Here is a 19,142-nt window from a genome sequence, read left to right as displayed (position 1 = left end):
CGACTGAGCCACCCAGACACCCTAATTTTATTACGTTTGTATTAAATCGTTTTTTAAAACTATACATGCTGTATAGTACTCCCCTCGGAGAACAGATCACAATTCATCTATTCTTTCACTTGGAATGTCAGAGTTTGCTATTGCAAACGGTGCTACTCAGTATACCCTTATTTATGTCCACGGATGAAAATTCTTCTACACAAAATTCTTGTTCACATCCGGTTTCCCCAGGCGCATGCCTACAAACACAGAGCACAAGTTATCTGACCCTATGAGATGATGTCACCTTGTCTCCTGAGACGGAAAGCCCACTCCACACGCCTGCCAGCAGTGAGCTGGTGAAGAGTACCACCAGATCACTGACTTTTCATCAATCAAGTGGGTGTGAGATAGGTCTCAGCGAACTCTCAATTTGGAACTTTCTTCTGTATTTATTGGCCACATGCTGTTCCTCTCTGAAATGTCTAACCTCGTCTTTTGCCAATTTTTCTATCAGGGAGTCTTTTGTCTATTTATAGCCATTCTTCAAAAATTCTGGGTACTAAACCATTGTTGATTTTATGTGAGGCATATTTTTTTTTCTTTTGGAGCCTTCTTTTTTTTTTTTTTTTTTTTTTTTAAAGATTTTATTTATTCATTTGACAGAGAGAGAGACAGCCAGCGAAAGAGGGAACACAGGCAGGGGGAGTGGGAGAGGAGGAAGCAGGCTCCCAGCGGAGGAACCCAATGCGGGGCTCGATCCCAGAACGCTGGGATCATGCCCTGAGCTGAAGGCAGACGCTTAACGACTGAGCCACCCAGGCGCCCCCCTTTTGGAGCCTTTTGATGAGAAATTTTAACAAAGATGAACATATCAATCTTTTCCATTATGAGTAATGTTTTTGGTATAAGAAACCCTGGGTCAGAAATAAATACTATTATTATCTTTTAAGAGTTTAAAAGTTACTCAATATCAACCAAGATGGAGTAATGGGAGCCCAATTTACCCCCACATCCGCAAAAACCAGAAGACTTAACAAAACACAGAACATATGGAAAAGTGGTTTCTAAGACACTGAACAGGAGAGGCAATGAACGACACTCAGGCCTGAGAGAGGACACAAGCCGCGTGGGCCACAGGGCTGCCCCCCCGCCCCCGCCTCGACTGCCAGCAGAGATGTAAAAACTGAACAGATGAAGTAACCTGACTTCGTCCCCTGTAACTACACGGAGAAGAACGTGAGCAACAAGAGTAAAACACCAAGCATGCCAGCAAGTAAAACTCCTAAAATTTGGCATCCAAACATTACCAGGAGGCAAAGAAGCAGAAAACATCCACACTGAGAACGGTCCATCAACTGAAACTGGCTCAGACGTGGAGTTCGCAGAGAAGGACAACAGGAGTCTTATAGGGGTAAGTGGGGGGCTCAGTCGGTGAAGTGTCTGACTCTTGATTTCGGCTCAGGTCATGATCTTGGTCGTGGGATGGAGCCCTGTGTCTGGCTCTGCATTCAGCAGGGAGCCTGCTGGAGACTCTCTCTCTCCCCCCTCTGCTCCTCTCCCCTCCATGTGCTCTCTCTAAAAATAAATAAATAAATCTGAATAAAAGTTATTATAAATTCTAATTATATTCCATGTCAAAAAAGCTACACAAGGAAGATTTATAAAAGACTCAAATCCAACTTTTAGAGATGAGAACTACAGTGTCTGAGATCAGACAGTGCAGAAGAAAAGACGCGTGACTCGAAGGCACAGCAATAGAAACTACTGGAAAAGCAGCAAGAGCCACCTACAAGCTACCTCATATCTATATCACCGAAGACCCCAGGAAAGATGGAGGAGGGGGACAGAGATGATGTTGGACGTAGCTGGATGGAGACAACAAACCTACAGATATAAGCTCAGGGGACCCCACACACAAGAGCCATAAAGAACATCACATAAGTGTCCATATCTGCTAATCAAATCACTCAAAATGAGTGACAGAGAGAGCATCTTGAAAGCAGCCCGGGGAAAAAAATCCACATCACATGAAGAGGACAAAGGCCAGGATGGCTGCAGACTTTTCATCAGAAACCAGGCACTTAAGAGCACAGTAGGGCACCATCTTTCAAGTACTGAGGACACCAACCTCAGAAAGCCAAGCCAAATAAGATTTGCAGATAAAAAAAGTTGGAAGAATCCATCAGCAGCAGACCTGCACTGCTACGTATGGGAAAGGCCACCCTCCGGCAGAAGGCAGTGATGCCAGACGAAGTGTGGGCCCACACAAAAGGATGGAAAGCACTGGAAATAACAAGAGTTCACATGTAAGATTTTAAAAAATCACTTAAATCCCTTTAAAAGATAGGACTGTTTAAACAAAAATAACAATGCAATACAGGTGTGTACTATGCAAATGTCTGTGCTGCAGGACAGTATCACAGAGGCTGGTAGCGGGGAACCCAGCACTGTCACAGGCCCATCTGCCCTGTACCAAGTGCAGAGTATGGCAAGGACACGAGAGGGTTTGTTACACAGATGCACGTGATAAACCCTAACTCAGTCACTAAGGTAACAAGGAGAGCGTTAGTGAGCCAGCAGAGGTGCAAATCATAAGAAAAACCATTAAGAAATGTAAACAAAGGGACGCCTGGGTAGTGCCGTTGGTTAAGCATCTGCCTTCGGCTCAAGTCATGATCTCCGGGTCCCGAGATCAAGCCCCACGTCGGGCTCCTTGCTCAGTGGGGAGCCTGCTTCTCCTCTGCCCGCCACTGCCCCTGCTTGTGCTCTCTCTCTCTGACAAATAAATAAAATCTTAAATAAATTTTAAAAAATGTAAATAAAATACTTGTAATCAAAAAGAAGGCAAAGGAGGAGGGAGACAAAAACCAGCTGCAAGATGGTCAACCAAAACCTGGCCTGTCAGGAACCACATCAAGTATAAATCCTCTCAACACCCCAAATAAGGCACACTTTCTCAGACTAGATAGAAACAAGGGCCCTTTACACAAAAACGGGTTGTGAGAAGGACAGCACAGGACACCAACTTTAGAAAGAAGGGTGCACAAGAGCTGGGTCCACGTGGGACGCAGTGGGCTGTGGAGAGCGCTTCTGGGGATGTACCTGTTATTTCATAAGGATAAAGGCATCAACTCGTCAGGAGAACGTACCAACTCCGCATGTCCATGCAGCGGACAGCTGAAACACATGAAGCAAAACCGCAAGCAGACCGACAAACACACAACCTGACAGTGTCCTCAACATCCCCTCGGGCAGCCAGCACTCTCTCCTCTAGCACACACAGGGCAGTTAGCAAGACAGACCCCACAATGGACATAAAACAGGCCCAGAGTTAAAAGGATTCAAGTTGAACAAAGTATGTTCTCAGATGACAATGGAATTCAGTCAGAAATAACAAGAGTGCTCTCTGGAAAACCCCCAAATATTTGGAAGCTTCATAATATACTTCAAAATAACCCACAGATCAGGGAGAGACCAGAAGGGGAATTAGAAAGCTTTCTGAACTAAATGAAAATGAAAACACAACACATCAGGGTTTATGAGACATGCTCTAGGAGCACCTGCGGGAAATTTATAGCAACAAAACGCCTGTATTAGAAAAGACAGATCAATGATCTCAGAAAATAGGAAATTAAACCCGAACAGATGAAAAAAAAAATGATCACAGCAGTAATCAATGAAACAGGACACAAAGAAACAAAGACAAAAACTACTGAAATCAAAACATGTTCTTTGAAAAGATTTTTGATACACCTCTAATCAGACTGATTAGGAAAGAAGAGAAGACACAAATTAGCAATACCGACAACTGCAGACCCTACATCTACGAAAAGGCTAATGGAGAAATATCACGAACAGCTTTATGCCAGTAATTTCAATACCCAGATGACACGGATAAACTGTCTGACGGACACCACCCACCAAAGCCGTTACTGCTGGCGGGGATGTTAACAGGACAGCCACCTGGAAAGCAGTTGGCCGTCTGTTAAAAAGGAAAACATTCACCTACTTCTGATTCAGCTGTTCCACTCCTAGACACTCACCCATGAGAAAAGGAAATAAATGTCCACCCAAATACCTACACAACGTTTACAGCATCTTTGTTTGGAATGCCGCAAACTGGTGGAGGGATGGAGAAACTGGGGCATCCACCCAAGGGCACATCATGGCGTGGCGCACCATGAGGACTCTCTCAGAGGCCAGGCAGGCTTCCTCGGGTTGGGTGGAGGGAGGGCAGAAGCATGGCTGTGGCCATAGAGGCACACCCACTGCTGTAAGCTCACAGCCATCACTCCAGGACACATGTTGCTTCTCACTGTCCCAAAGAACTGTGCCCTGGGCCCCACGTTCTCAGGACTCCAACTACCCTGGCCATGTACAAATCATAGATCTTGTGCATTCTAACTTCACTCTTGATGTAAGCATTCTGGTTTTATGTTCTCGTGTATTTCTGCGTGATGCCCTATTGTGCACTGGGTTCTCGGGGCAAAGAGACGTTTCCCGGGGGGTCAGCAGCAGCCGCAGGACCGTGAGGCAGGAAAAAGCCGTCTCCCCAGGGTGCAGAACAACTATTTGGAGTGCACAGGAACCACCTCACTTTTACCGGGGCTGCCCCGTGACTCGATCTCTCCCTCCTAGAAGACTCAAATTCATATGAACAAGAAAGGTGGTGTGCAGCGGTCAGGAGAAGGTGCTGAGGGGAAGCCACATCTGGGGGAGGCTGGTCTAGACCAGTGATGAAGGACTCCTACTCGTTGAATCTCAGGACATGCGCTCCCTTCACCTACCAAATCCTTTACTGGCTCAGGCCAGGTCTACCAGCACAACAGGGTTCACGCGTGTGTCTGAAAAAATTCAAGTTGGTCATGGTAAGTTGTAAGAGGGCCTGAACTGCCCTGGGGTGCCACATGAAGCAAAGCCCCAAATCCTTAACCTTGAACAATTCTGAGTTTTCTTGCCTTGGCTTCCAGAGACCATGGTGTTCCAGGGCCAGCATCCTGCCCCTGCCACAGCCATGGTTAGTGTCACGGTGGGGAGGACAATGGAGCACACTGGACCAGCTGTGCCTCATCCTGGTTTCTAGCCGCCCCCTTGGATCGCTGTGTCTGCTGGGCCCACTGGACTCACAAGCTGCCGGCTGGGTGATCGACATGCAGCCGGGCTTGTATAAATATAATGAGCTGGTCTTTCTCCATGCTCTTCTGGGCTTTTATTGTTTACCAACTTTTTTTTCCTACTGAGAAAAACAGCCAGAGGATCTGACAAAAGGCTCTGCACCAGGCAGAAAATCTGAAACACAGGCTTGAGGGACCCCTTCTTGAAGTATGTGTGTATGTGTTGGGGGGGTGTCTTGAGCCATCTTTTCTTGGTGCCCCCTTCCCCTATTTCCTATTTTGGGCCAGATCCTCTGTCCTAAAAACTTGACTCCCACCCTATTCCTTCCTCTATCTCCCCACTCCCCCCAAAAAGCTCACACACCCTTACACTGAATTTCTGGGGCGTCACAATTCTTAAATGATCTGTGCAAAATTCTGAAGAAGCCAGAAATACTCCATCCCTTGTTCCCAACTCCCGAGTCAAAACTGTTCTTTGACACGATTCAGGCCAGACACACTGCTGTATTTAGATGGATCAAACCTACTTCAGTGTCTAATCCTAGGGAAGATGTGCAAGGGTGGGGGCTGGGAGACAAAGAAGGGAAGATGACTGGACCTCCAAGCCACTCATGGGCATCCGTGAAGGTACAGGACACGCACATCAAAAGGGCCACAAGACTGTTTAGTAGGATGTGGATGAATGTAACTTCATGTTTAGTGCAGGAAACCGAAGCTTTGTGTGGAATCTTGAATTTCTGGGGAAGGAGGGAGAGGAGGGAAGCATGTGCCTGTCCGCCCTCTCCCAAGCTCCCTCCCCCTGCTCCTGAACTGCAGGAGGCTGAGCCCCTGGGTTCAGTGACCCCGTCCCTGGAGAACGGATGAGATGGCTGGATCTGCTACCACCGTGTAACACACGCACCGACCCTTTCCCTTCCCCTCGGAAAATACAGTGACAAAAGAGACGCCCTTATTTTTTAATGCTCCCCCTTGTCTTCTGTGCTAGCAAAGACACCCCATGCCACGCTACAGAGGAATGGTGAGGACAAGACCAAAGAGGATGTGGCTCTAAGAGAAGCCCAAAGCCAGGCAGGTGGGACATGGCCCTGCAAGCATGTGCAGTGTCTGATGTCATCCTGTAGTCAAGACACTTGCCTGCTCCACGAAACACAATTCCACTCTCGGGCTGTGCACCAGAAAATATGTCTGGGTGCCATCGAGGCAGCGTCCCCAAGAGCCAGATGCCAGAAGCAGGAGAGAAGACTGCTTACAGAGACGTGAGGTTACTAAACAGCAGCCACGTCAGCAACACGCAGCCGTGTCAGCACAGGGGCATCTCGGGAGCATGCGGGGTCCAAAGTCAAGTCGTACGGTACGTAAAGAGCATACTGCGTAGACCCACATGTGGCGTCTGTCGGGCAGACGCACATCAAGGACTCACAATGTCTGTTTACACTGATGGGGTGTTCCAACGGCGGCACCTTTTTTTCCTAGCGGTTGATACTAGCATGTCTTGTCACCCCAGCATCAGGGAGCAGGTACAATGCAGTAAAGGCAGAGCGCCCTGCTCTTAGAGTTCTCTGGCCAGAAGATGCTAAGCTTTCTGCGTGGCCTGCTTTGTCCTGAGCAGATGTCTGGAAAATCGAGTGATGAGACCCCAGGAAGCAATGATCTATAAAGCTATTCACAAGCATGTTCCCACTGCCTATCCAGACTGCTACCCTGGGGCCAGCAAGATCAGAAATCTGAAAATGCATGCCGCTGCTGGGCCCATGCAGGAGCAAGCAAGGCCCGCGGGCGAGAGCAGTGGCAACCAGCATGCTGCCCCTACCCACGTGCCATTCGGGTGGGAAATGGGTCGCCTGGCATCACTATGTGTAGTTCTCAACACCTGATGGAGCCCAAAGATACCAAAATCTATGCTTGGGGGTGAAAAACTAGGAGACAGGCAAATGGTTTTCATTTCTACTTATGAGAAGTTCCAATATTTGACATTAATGCAAATACAAACTTTCACAAAGCTTTCGGCAACTGAAACCTAAAACAACTGTAAACAAAATGCCAAACGTTTCTAGACAAGGTCACTGGATCTTTAAAAAATTTCTTACAGGGTGACAGAAAAACAAAAACTTAGAAACAAACTAGGCAGGGATGTCGGGGGCAAACTCTGGACCGTGGCTTCTCCCCCAGAGTGCACTGGGACTGGCACGGGGCACTGAGGGGATCCTGCCGCCTCTCTAGCAGGAGGGAGCAACAGGCCTTCAATTTAGTATCGATCCCCATGTATTACATACACTCTTGGCTACTGTGAAACTTTCCTTTCCTTCCCTTCCCTTCCCTTTCCCTTTCCTTCCTTTCTTTCTTTCAAGATTTAACTTATTTATTTGACAATTTGACAGAGAGAGAGACACACAGCCAGCATCAGATGAAACACAGGTAGGGGGAGTGGGAGAGGAAGAAGCAGGCTCCCAGCGGAGCAGCCTGATGTGGGGCTCGATCCCAGGACCCTGGGGTCACGTCCTGAGCCGAAGGCAGACGCTTAACCGCTGTGCCACCCAGGCGCCCCAACTGTGAAACATTTCTTAACAAAAAGACAGTAATTGTCCAAAATAAAGCATGGGAACTAACCAGGACACAGGACGAGAGAGGTGAACCTGGGGATGCCGCCAGCTCCTACTGTGCTGGCGGGTGCTGGTTCACCCTCGCTGCCAGCCCAGGGTTTATACAAACGGCCCACTCACCCCTCCCACACGCCACACCCGCTCCGAGCCTTGACCAGAAGCAGCTGTGGACTAAACACATGTTCTCTACTGAGGGACCACCAAGAAAGGGTTGGTCCAAAGCCACTCTGGGGACATGAGGATGGGAAAGAGCAGTTAATGTCTTGGTAGGGCCTGGCAGTCCACTGCATCTTGAGAAGAACCTCATGTCTGCCCAAGTCATTCACCAACACAACTAAGCAAGATTTATTCCTGCTATTCCAAGTGTCCCATCATTGCCAGCAGACTGGCAGCAGTGGAAACACCAGGGGCATGCTACGGACCGCCAGGGAGGGCAGCGGCACGCCTCCCCAGGAGAGAGCTACTGTGCACCAGTGGCCTGAGCACTACAGCACTCAGGTTCCAACCTCTGTCCTCTGGGAAGTTCTGCATCAGTCTGTGCATGTCTCCCCATTCAGGACACGAGGCTGGCTGACACTCACTGCACAGGACTGTAGTGGCAGCAGACGTGCCAGTGTTTGTAAGCGAGGCTGACTCCTCCCACAGGCGGCCTGCCCGCCTGAGCACTGTTCTCTCTGGCCAGGAACAGCAACACCACCACAGCAGATGGTCAGTGAGTGCAGGGCAGCCTCTCAGTTTCCATCTTCCTCCTAGGATGCCGTCAGTATCAACCACTTGCAAGTAAGCCCAGAACACAGCATTAAAAGCATCGAACAGCTACAAGCAGACACTTGCTGTCAGTTCACCATAACCAAGTGGTCTGTGTGTATCAGCACGGGACGTGATACAGAAGGCTGACCAACAGCATGTGGACCCCTGCATCCTGTCTACAGCCCCAGCTTCGTCTTGGTGAGGAAGTCACACAACGCTACTAGAATCGCCGACTCTGCTGGACATCATTCGTTTTCAAACATTGAGATCTTACTTTTTTTAAAAGCACCTTGATAATATCCACCAAAAGCACATTTGAAACAGAAGTAAAACTCAAATACACGTGGGGGACGGCCAGACGGGAGAAGATCCTAGGTTCCTAGGATCCTAGAGAAGGCGCACAAACCTTACAGCAAGGATTCAAAGTGAGAGGCGATGCTGCAGCCTGGGCCCTCAGCCCCCCAACAGACAGCTGTGGTCCAGGGATGGAGGAGCCCCATCCCAAAGGGAATGAACTCTTCTCTGTTAAGTCTCAGCCACTTACTCAATTTCTCTTTGGGGCGTCAGCTGACCGTTTTCTTTCCTTCTGCCCTCTAGCCCTCCAGCTTACAAATTCTCACAGAGATGCTACTTGTTAACACTCAACAAGGCTTTTAAGCTGGAAGCTTTCTTCAACCCCCAGCCATAAGGCCCTGCCCAACCATGAAGGCCACATCCTGAGTCACCTCCTTCTCATCACTACCTGACGAGCTGTGTAGACTGTCCCTGATGCCTGAGAAGACTGCCCCCTGCTGAGGGTCACCGGAGGGCAGACACACTGGCTGGGTCCTCTGCTGACCACTCCCTGGGGCCCACAGGCGTTTGTACCCCTGGGTGCTGGTTGAGAGCCCACAGCTGCCTCTGGTCCCGAGAAAGCTGGGCCAGGACGCCCTGAACGCCCTCTGTGATGGGTCCTGCAGGACTGTCTGTGCTGCTCTGATATGCATCTGTTGCTGAGACACACCCGTTGCTGTGTAAAGCAAGAAATGTTGGTTGCTAGTAGCAGCACAGATTAAACCATTTTTGTGGAGGAAAGATGACAGTGAAATCACCAATCCTTCCTGCTGGCCTGGAAAAAGAGAATTCAGACTCTGAAGACAAGTTTTCATTTGGCAAAGCACCAAGAGCACCCCAAACTGTGAAAGTACCACAGAGGCTCCTGCCATGAAGGGTCTCCAAACTGGATGCAGTTGCAGCCTTTCTTCAGACACAAAGCCTTGATCCCGAGGGGAGCTCCCTGGGGTGAAGCACGGACATGTCCTTCCTAATGCTGCAGTGTCTTCAGGACTCTGAGACCGCCAACAAAATCCCAGCCTGCTCCATTAGCCAAACTACCGTGAAGTCCAGAGAATTCTAAAAGTTAGACTCTTTGAGATCAGGATGTGTGCTCTCAGACATCAGACACCCTTAGGTATGAGAGGAGGCTTCCCAGAATTGGGACAGTAATTGAGTTGGAAGGGGACACAGAGATCAGAGTTCAAACTCCATTTCACTCAGGCGTGTTTGAGGGGCCCCCCCAAAGCTGTGAGCAAAGCATGTGACTGAGGTCGCACACCCAACAAGCAGGAGTGTGCCTGAAAAATCAAAATTCACACGAACCCTGAGTTCAAAGACACCACCAGCTAACATGAGGCTACGGAAAAGCAGAAAATCATGTTTTATATGGAGTGAGGCCCTCAGTAGGCCTCTCGGTATCTGAAGGAAGCCACGTGACTGAGTCAAGTGTATGGACGTTTTCCTCCCTTTCCCAAGTAAACCAGAGGCTCTGATTTACGACGCATTCTCCCTCACCAAATACGACCCCGGTTTTCTTTTGAACAGGTAAAGGGCATACCTCCTCCCTGCATCATTTTGTAGATTTTGCTCTCGATGTGGAGCTGAGGGTGTTTGGTTTTGACACATTCAAGCTTGATGGCAACTTCTTCTCCTGCAGCAATGTCCGTACCTTGGCAAAGAAAGAAAATCACAAACATTAATAATCTGGTGTCTACCGCCTAACGCAATGCTACAACACACTACAGACCCCCTGCTCTGCTTTCCACCATGAAATGGTGTCGGTGGTTGACAAACCCCTGTGGAAAATTATCATTACTTTCACTTTTTAGGCAGGAAGTCTTTGATATGTATAGAAAAGTCTTATTTAGTATTCCCTCACCCACTTCCATATGTCCCTACTCTGATCACGTCAATAGGGGACCCAGAGACAGGGCAGTGTACTTCTCTCCGCAAGGACTCCCATGTTTTCTGCCCTAAACCTTCCTGTTCACCTGCTGGCCAGGCCCTGTGTTCACCCACCCAGGGTCAAGCAGTGGGGGAATTGCAGGGTGACCGTGTATGCTCCCCGTTTCTCCATGCTGCCTGGACAGGCCTGTGTGGGTGGGTTTAAGCCTTTCTTTTTACCAAACACCCACACAGCTTCAGTCCACCCACCGCGGGTGTTGAGCTGCACGCATCCCGGAACAGTCAGGGCACTTCTCCAGTGGAATCGGTCCCTACAAGGAGACTCCCGCAAACCTCCCCCTCCTGGGGAACGGGACACTGCCATGCAGTTCTTACAGATGCTGGACCAGAAGGGCAGACCCTTTTTCAGAGCCCAAACGAGACCCATCAACACGCACCTGTCACATACCTTTTGTTAGTTTTATGCTAAAACTGACAAAACATCTGCTAATACCTCCCGATAGCCAGCCATGAGTTTGAAGGCAAAATCAGAATTTTTATCTAAAAATGTTCTATCTCTGCTTTACCCCAATTAAGCAAATGCCAACAGGACAACAACCTGCCCCAGGCTTCACACACATCTGCCCCAAAGCTGTGCCTGTGAACCCTTCCTCAAGAAGCTTTAGCTGGAGAGAACAGGCAAGAACCTTACACAGCACATGCCTAGCTCTCCCCTAGGTGCCTTCGAAGTACGGGTGTTCCCCCTTGTCCGCAGCCAGCCTCGGTCTGCACACAGACGACCCTGCACCTGCCCTGCAGTCAGGTCAGCAGTAGCCTCACCCGATGTCGCAGGCCCACATCACTCCCCTCCCTCCTCTCATCACGGAGGCACTTCACCATTTCAGCGTCGCAACAAAGGGGAGTCAGCTCAGTAAGATTATTTTGAGATACCCCAGTCACAGAACTTTATTTACAACAGATCACTACAATTGCTCTATTTTATTGTTATTGTTGTGAACCTCTTACTGCACCTAATTTATAAACATTATTATTGCTAAGTGTGTCTAGGAAAAAACAAGGTATACATAGGGCTTGGTACTGTCAATGGTTTTAGGCATCGCCTGGGGGCCATGGAATGTGTCCCCTGTGGATAAGGGGGTCCGGTGTATAAAACACTTTAAGCCTTCCCAACAGTATGTTTATCTGTACTGGTTCCGGCAGCTCAACAGATCCGGGACATTTCCTTCCAAAGGAGATCGTAGTGTTGGACAAAGCAACTTCAACTGACTGGTTTCTCTCTCCACAGGTTTAGTGGGGAGAAGTGCAGTCTGTTTCACAAGAGACTTGCACAAAGGAGCGGGTTTGCAGTTATAAAGCACTCTGAGATTCCCAGGGAAAGGCAGAGTAAGATCAGCGACACTAAAACCATGATCAATCGGCCTGCAGGAACTCTGCCTGCTGCTGTTCGTGTGTCCACTAAACGCCTAAGAACCTCCAAAGTCTCCTCCAGACTGCTCAGATGGCTGCAAGAAGTGCAGTGCTTCTGGTGGGCCTGAATCCAAAACTGGGAAAAACCACCATCTGATCACTGCAAGTGACCATTCTAGATTTAAGAACTTCATTTACCATTCCACAGAGACTCTTCTGGGCACTCGGAAAGAAGACAGGAAATACATTTTGTTCTTCCTACCCGCATTTGGGATGATCTATCCAATTACAAGAGAAATGACTTCATCATAAATGTACTGTGCAAATGAGAAATGCACTGGGAGTTCCTGTGAGGACCTGGACTCCGAGCTGAACCCGCCAGCCCAGGAGACACAGAGAAACAGATGACTCAGCTTACTGGTTACATCAGCAACTCTGTTCCCCAAGCATGAGCAGTGGGGCCTTTAGCGAGAGCACTCTTGCTCCACCAACTACGTCAGCACTGTCACCCCTGCCACGAAGCAGGTCTTCAATGACAAGACAGCCTGGAGCCACACGGACTACTTACCAGAACAGCACCTACAAGAGAACATTCTAGCTCCACTCTATTGTGGCTGATAATGCAAACATCTAGCCATCAACCCAGCAATACTGACCTGACAGACTTGGAGACAATGACCATAGGCAACTCTGCAACACAATTTGAATTCCATTCTCCTATCATGATGCCAGTCTTCCTGCAGGACTACACCAGTAATATAGCCAGCCTCCCCAATGATCACACCAGCAACAGAGCCAGCCTCCCCCGAGATCACACCAGCAGAAAGGGCCGGCCTCCCCCAGGATCACACCTGAAAACAGAGAAAGCCTCCCCCAGGATCACACCTGAAAACAGGGCCAGCCTCCCCGTGGATCACACCAGCAACAGAGCCAGCCTCCCTCAGGATCACACCAGTAAGAGCCAGCCTCCCCCTAGGATCACACCGGCAAACAGAGATAGACTCCCCCAGGATCACACCAGCAACAGAGTCAGCCTCTCCCAGGATCACACCTGAAAAGAGATAGCATCCCTCTAAGATCACACCAACAAGGGCCAGCCTCCCCCAAGGATCACACCAGCAAAGAGGGCCAGTCTCCCCCAAGATCACACCTGAAAACAGAGACAGCCTCCCCCAAGATCACACCAGCAAACAGGACCAGTCTCCCCCAGGATCACACCACCATCTGAGCAAGTGTCCCCCTAGGATCACAACTGTGAAAGTTGCCCAGAGTTTGATGACCCAAAGAGAGGCTGGGCTTGGGCTCTGCAAATAAATGTGAGAACAGCAGACACTCTGGGCTGCTTCCTTGCAAGGTCTTTGCCCACTGGGTAGACGTACCAAGCAGCCCAGCTTTGATTCCTGTGCATTCTATGAGAAGCAAACATCACAGGCAAAACCAAGGTCCAACCGTCTACGGCCCTGCAGCCCTGCCCCACCTCCTATGGCTGGCACCACACCTCACCCTTCACTGGTAGCGCAGCTCCAAGTCTAGCACTCAAACCACCACCAGTCCATGGGGGGACCAATACAGGGCAGTGAGAGAGCACCGAGGAGCTCTGACAGCGAAGTGACGCTGCTCTTGCTGCGACATTTTGATCTTACTTTACAGAAGTAATGGTGTGTGAAGGATTGGAAGTTACAAAACCTGGTCCTTCAGCACAGCTAACTGGTACAAGGACTTCGAGATCGGGAACAAGAATTTAAAAGACCCCCCTGAGCACTGGGTTTGATTCACAAGTCAATCCTGTGTGTGTTTACACTAAGCAGTTTTATCTCCCAAACAACCTTGACTCCTGCAGCTGAGCAGCCCCACCCAGTCGGATAAGAGGTTCCTTTCCCGGCAGAGGTGTTGGTCTCTGCTTAGACAGGTTAGTGGTGGTCCTAGGAAAACAAAATTATGTCTCTCAAGTTGAGCAGATGAAGTCAAACGGCGAATGGTGAACCTAACACCAAGCTTGACTCTGTCCTAGGACAGCTGTGCTTACGCCCAACTCCCACTAAGGACTGTCTTATCAAAGAAACAGGGAGAGGCCTCTGGGTAGCCGGGCAAAGGTCACTCTCACAGGGCAACTGTTGACAAGGCAACTGATGCAGGATCACAACCTCCTTAGAGACACTCAAAGCTTAAGCCACCACCCTAAAGAACACAGGCAGGTGACTAGGAAAGCTTCAGCCAGTGCAGGCAACTGGTCTTCTCTCCTGACCGGCCAGTCAGCCACCACTCTGGAACCCCTACTGCGTGTCAGACATCCTTGCACGGCGCTCCTAAAGAGAAAGGAAAGTCAGTGAGAGGGAACACATGAAAATCAAGTATGACGAAATTACTAAGCTTTAGCCCTCTAAAGGCATTCTGTACATTATGACATCAGACCGAACAGTCCACCCAGGTAACACATGGGCAGAGGGGCCATCCTCTGATAAATGGATGCAGTGACAGGTCAGATACAAAGGCCAACATGGGCAGGAAGAAAACTTTCATTCCACCAATCATGAACAGCAGGGGCAGGGGGTAGGAGCGGCCCCGAGGACCCTTCTGCCAGCTTCTAGCAGACAGACATGGAGCAGAACAGAGAGAACTGGGGCCTCGCAGACTCGGTGGAACGTCGGCTGAACAGAGGCGACTGCAGCACCGCCACGCAGCCTGGCTCTAGCAATGGCACTCCACACACTCCCTTCTTCCCTCAGCTCTACTGCTCACACTGAGGACACGTGGTCCACATTAAGAACATGGCCCTGCCCCCATTTTCAAATGTTAGCAGGTGTACAAGAGGTACACTGCCCACAAGTGAGAGGACTTCTGGTGTCCAGTGCCTCACAAAGCATCACCTCCAGCAGCAAGGGGCCAAAGCACGTGGAAGCTAAAGCTGAGGGAGGCGCAGGGCTGGGAGGCTTCGCCTGACGCCGGCTGGCAATACCAGCTACAGGCAATGTTTTGCCTAAGCGGGTACTGTACAGGATACATGAGCTCCGAGGCCTTCTCAGCCTACCCTTCCCAACAGCCTCTGGGATCTGGCAAGCTTGGAGGTACACTGATGACTGGGACTGCACACTTTGGGGTCCACGGAGGCCCAAGTCCAGTACATAAACTTTCTGAAGCACAGGCATTGGAGAAAGAGCCTCAATGTACTGCCCTCTTTAAAGAGGCAATTGTGGGAAGGGCTGGAATAAGTGGCAAGGCACCGTGCTCCACGGCCATATCGATGCAGCAGGCCGCTGGGAAGGCAGGCCAACACTGGGCCCTCTTGGTCCACAAGGCACTCAGCAAGCTGAAAGATGGCCTCCTCTCCTTGCAGTTTCAAACCTCTGAAAGCACAGAAGTACCAGGCGGAAATCCAAGACCTCAAATGCCAGGATCACAACATTGTGAACCTACCTAGAGGAGTCGAGAGCCTTCTGATCAATAGCAAAATGACAGCAGTAGAAATGATTTAAATTGTAATCACACCAGAATATGTGGGACATAACAATGTTCAAGATACGAGGTCCCAATTCCTTAACTAATGCCTTTACCTACACAGGAAAAAACTACGGTATGGATGACTCACTCCATTCCACGCTCTTTGAAGCAGCCATCTTTGACCCTCAAGCACAGTAGCTGGTGAGCTTCCTCAGACCCAGCTTTCCAGCCACATCTTACTCAAGTAACAAGATCACCTTTCCTCGGGGGAGCAGCTTAGCCTGAATGGACCACCGTGTGGGCCATGAGCCCACGCTGACGGAAAAGATCAGTTGTGTCTGAGTACACCTCAAAGGATGGGCGGCGTGGGTGCTGGGAGTGGGGGCGTGAGAGGCACAGTCCACCCGTCTTAGAACCCACAGGCTGGAGACGGCAGACAGACTTCTCTGGGATGGGTCAGCCTGATCTGTGTGAGGTGCTACTGTGTGCTCAACACGAGGTGAGGCCCAGAGGACAGAGCGGTGAATAAGCAGACAGGGCTCCCTGCGCCAGCTTCAGAAAGCACAGAGCTGGCTAGCACCAGAGCACAGAAAGTTTCAAAACAGCGACTTTTTGATGCCTGTGTAAGGGTGGCTAATGGATGGACTTCTCAGTACAGCTCCTAGATCCTAGGTTAAAACTTCAGCCAAAATTTACTGTTCTATAAATAATGCAAACAGTTTACATTCACCCAGCAATTCTGCCTAAACCAACAGGGCCGAGGATGCAGCCAGCTGACTGCTGGACAGAAACATTGCTCAAGCGTGTTTTACGCAGCAGGACAGTGAGGCAGAGGGCAGGCAGGCTCAGAGGCGTAGGCAAGGCCTGGGGCGGGCTTGCTCCGAGGGGTAGGAAGGCACCAAAAGCAGTAATGAACCACACAAACATGTGCACTCCTCTTAACACTGTCAAGTCAGGGCTGCACCCGCTGGGCGACAAGAGGGCAGGATGGGATGGGGACCATGTGAAGCTCTTCCTGACCCCCTCTGACAGGTACATAGCCCAACAGAAACAGCAGAGCAGGGGCTGTGCACAACAGAGCGTGTTTACCCAAACTTGCGCAACAGTCCCTCTGCACACACACCACAGCCAGCGCACGCTCCCAGGTCCGGGGGCTACGGAATAACTTACACACAGTGCCTCTGAGAAACACAGGAAAGTTATTTTTAAATCCCCAACTTTAAGATGCAAGACAATCACTGAGGTTACACGTGTATGTGCATATTCTTCCACGATAAATCTGAAACAATCCAGAACTTTCTAATCCCATTTTTTTTTTTTTTCAAATCTACCTTGAGAATTTTAACAGCCAGAGGCCAACCTCATGAGTACGGAGAGCTTTGCTTCTTTATTTGCCTCTCATTTCGCCAACATGGCAACAGCGACTTCGTCCGGAGTCACCTGAATCCCACCCAGGCTCCTGCCCAGGTGCGCGACATGTACTCCAGGACGGCTCAACGAGGCGGAGGAGCCGACCCACCCGGGCGACCCCGCGCTTGGTCCTGCGGTCCAGTGGCCCGAGGTCCAGACCCGGGGCAGCTGGCGAGCTCGGGCTGCACTGTCGCAAAGGGCGCCGCGGGAGCCTCGGGCCGGCGCCCCGGACTTTTCCCGTGCCCACCCCCCACGTGCACAGGACGCAGGGGGCCACCCACCCGCCCGGCGGCCTTTGTCTGCCTGCGGGGACACCCTGGCGCGGACACCGGCGGACCGCGGCGAGCAGCCAGGGTCTCGGGCCGAGGCTCAGGGCCACTCCCTGGCGGCCACGGGCGCACGTCTGGGCAGGTGCCCCCGGGGCACGGGCCGGACCCCACGGAAGGGCCGAAGAGTTCCCGCCGCCCCACTCCCGCCTGGGGGGCTACGGGGGCCCGGGCCGGGCGGGGCAGGGCGGGAGGGTCCCGGTCACAGCCGCAAGCCGGAGAGGAGATCCCCAGGGCGGGGGCGGGGTCCCCGGGGCGGGGGCTGGACGAGGCCCGGAGGGGGCCTGCCCCTGCGTCCCCGGGTCCTCGGAGCGGGGTCCGGAGGTGTCCGGGATCCGGCACCGGGGGGGCTGGGGCCGGGCGGACGCCGGTCTGGGGGGGCCGCCCGGGCTCGGGGGGAGGGGCGCCTCACCGAGATAGATGTCTCCGAAGGAGCCGCTGCCGATCTTCCGGCCCAGCCGGTACCGGTTCCCAACTCTGAGCTCCATGGCGGCGGCGGCGGCGGGTCCGGCTCGCTCCTGCCCTCCCGGCCGCTTCCTGGGTCTGAGCTCGGGGAGGCGGCGCCGCTGCTGCCGCTACGGCGGGTCGGGCTGCCGGCTCCGCCCCCCTCACGGCCCCGCTTTCACCATCGCTTTCCGGCCGCCCCGCTGCTCCCAGCGCCTCAATACGGGGCGGATGGGACAGTCCGAGCACCGCCGCCCCTGCTCCGGCCCCCGCCGACCCCGCTCGCCCTCTCCCCGCCGCGGATGGACTCGGATCTTCCGGGCCTAAATCCCCCTTCAGCTGCCTGAAGGAGCCGCCGCCATCGCGCTGTGACGTCACTTCCCCTAGCAACCCCGGTGGGGCGGGGCCCTGCTGCCCGAGGGGCGGGGCCGCGGCTTCGGGCGGCGGGGCGGGGTCTGGGCGGGGTGTGGGCGGGGCCGGGGGCCGGGGCCGGGGCCGGGGCTGGGGCGGAGAGGAACCAGCGCGAACCCTCGTCCTCCGGACCCCGGGACTCCCGGGCCATCCCCTTCTCTCTTTGACTCGCCGCCGCAGCCCCGGGCCGGGAGACCCCCCGCCCTGCCCGTTCCCATGTGCAGGCTCCACGTGTTGGCGCAGGGGCTTCGTGTGTCCTGGCAAGTGTCTGGGAAGCCGGCGGCTCCCCGCGACAGACCTGGGACAGGTCCCGGGGCAGTGATTTTTGCAAGAGGGAAAGAGGGGTCCGAGGCTGTCTGTCCCTGCAGGTCCTGGGACCCGCAGGACACAGGCTGGGACGCAGGGGTCACAGGTGTGCACGGCCTCTGGGGTTGCCCGTGGTCTACCGAGCAGTTAGTTCCCCTCCAGTTCTGCGCCACCTCCCTGCAGCTCGGCCTGCGGCTGCCCGCCCACGCCCTGTGTCTGGTCGTCTGCGCTCAGACCTAGAGCCTGCTGTCAGACCCGAAAGGAGAGGTGAAGCTACCAGGGCTTCAAAGCGTGAGGCCGGCCGGCCTGCCTCTCAGTCCCATCTTCCTGGAAACCGAATCGACCTTTTCATCTCATTTGTATTGGGCCTGAATGTTGTTCCTTGCAAAAGAAAACAAAAATGTTAAAGTTCAGAATGATGGCCAGCTTCAAAGATCTGGAGTCTTGATTCTGATCACTGGGAAGGGAGTCCTCCAGAGAGGCATCCAAACCAGGAAGGAATGACAGACTTTCATGTCATTGCTTCTCGAGCCATGCCCCACCCCATGTAAAAGGGAGAACCATAATACACGATGTTAATACATACTTTTGGACATCTAGCAAATGTCTACTGCTCTGTGCACAGGGGTTACTGGAGGTGTGGGCAGGAGAGCAGCACAAGCTGATGTTCAGGACCGTCTCTAGGGGTGGCCGAGGAAGGAAGCAGTGGGGAGTGAGTGCCAACCCCTGGCACG

At 52.1% G+C, this 19,142-nt stretch overlaps 1 protein-coding gene across 4 annotated transcripts in view; it reads right to left on the bottom strand.

Annotated features, from left to right (window-relative positions):
- CSNK1D (casein kinase 1 delta) overlaps positions 1-18,047 on the bottom strand; it is a 33,798-nt gene extending 15,751 nt beyond the window's left edge. Inside the window, exons 1-2 of one of the 4 annotated variants that reach the window (XM_045774869.2) lie at positions 17,660-18,047; positions 10,320-10,430 (exon numbers count right to left, since the gene is read on the bottom strand). In XM_045774869.2, coding sequence (XP_045630825.1) covers positions 10,320-10,430; positions 17,660-17,735 — 187 coding nt within the window. In that variant the 5' untranslated portion in view covers positions 17,736-18,047. Of the gene's footprint in view, positions 1-10,319; positions 10,431-12,958; positions 17,159-17,659 lie in introns of those variants that run through there. The other 3 variants (XM_045774870.2, XM_045774871.2, XM_045774872.2) reach the window with 3 other exon arrangements.
- Between the last annotated feature and the right edge of the window lie 1,095 nt (positions 18,048-19,142).

This window comes from Ursus americanus, chromosome 23, assembly GCF_024610735.1.
Source record: "Ursus americanus isolate L20-20 chromosome 23, mUrsAme1.1.p, whole genome shotgun sequence".
Lineage (NCBI taxonomy): Eukaryota > Metazoa > Chordata > Mammalia > Carnivora > Ursidae > Ursus > Ursus americanus.
This window is presented reverse-complemented; position numbering and strand designations above follow the sequence as displayed.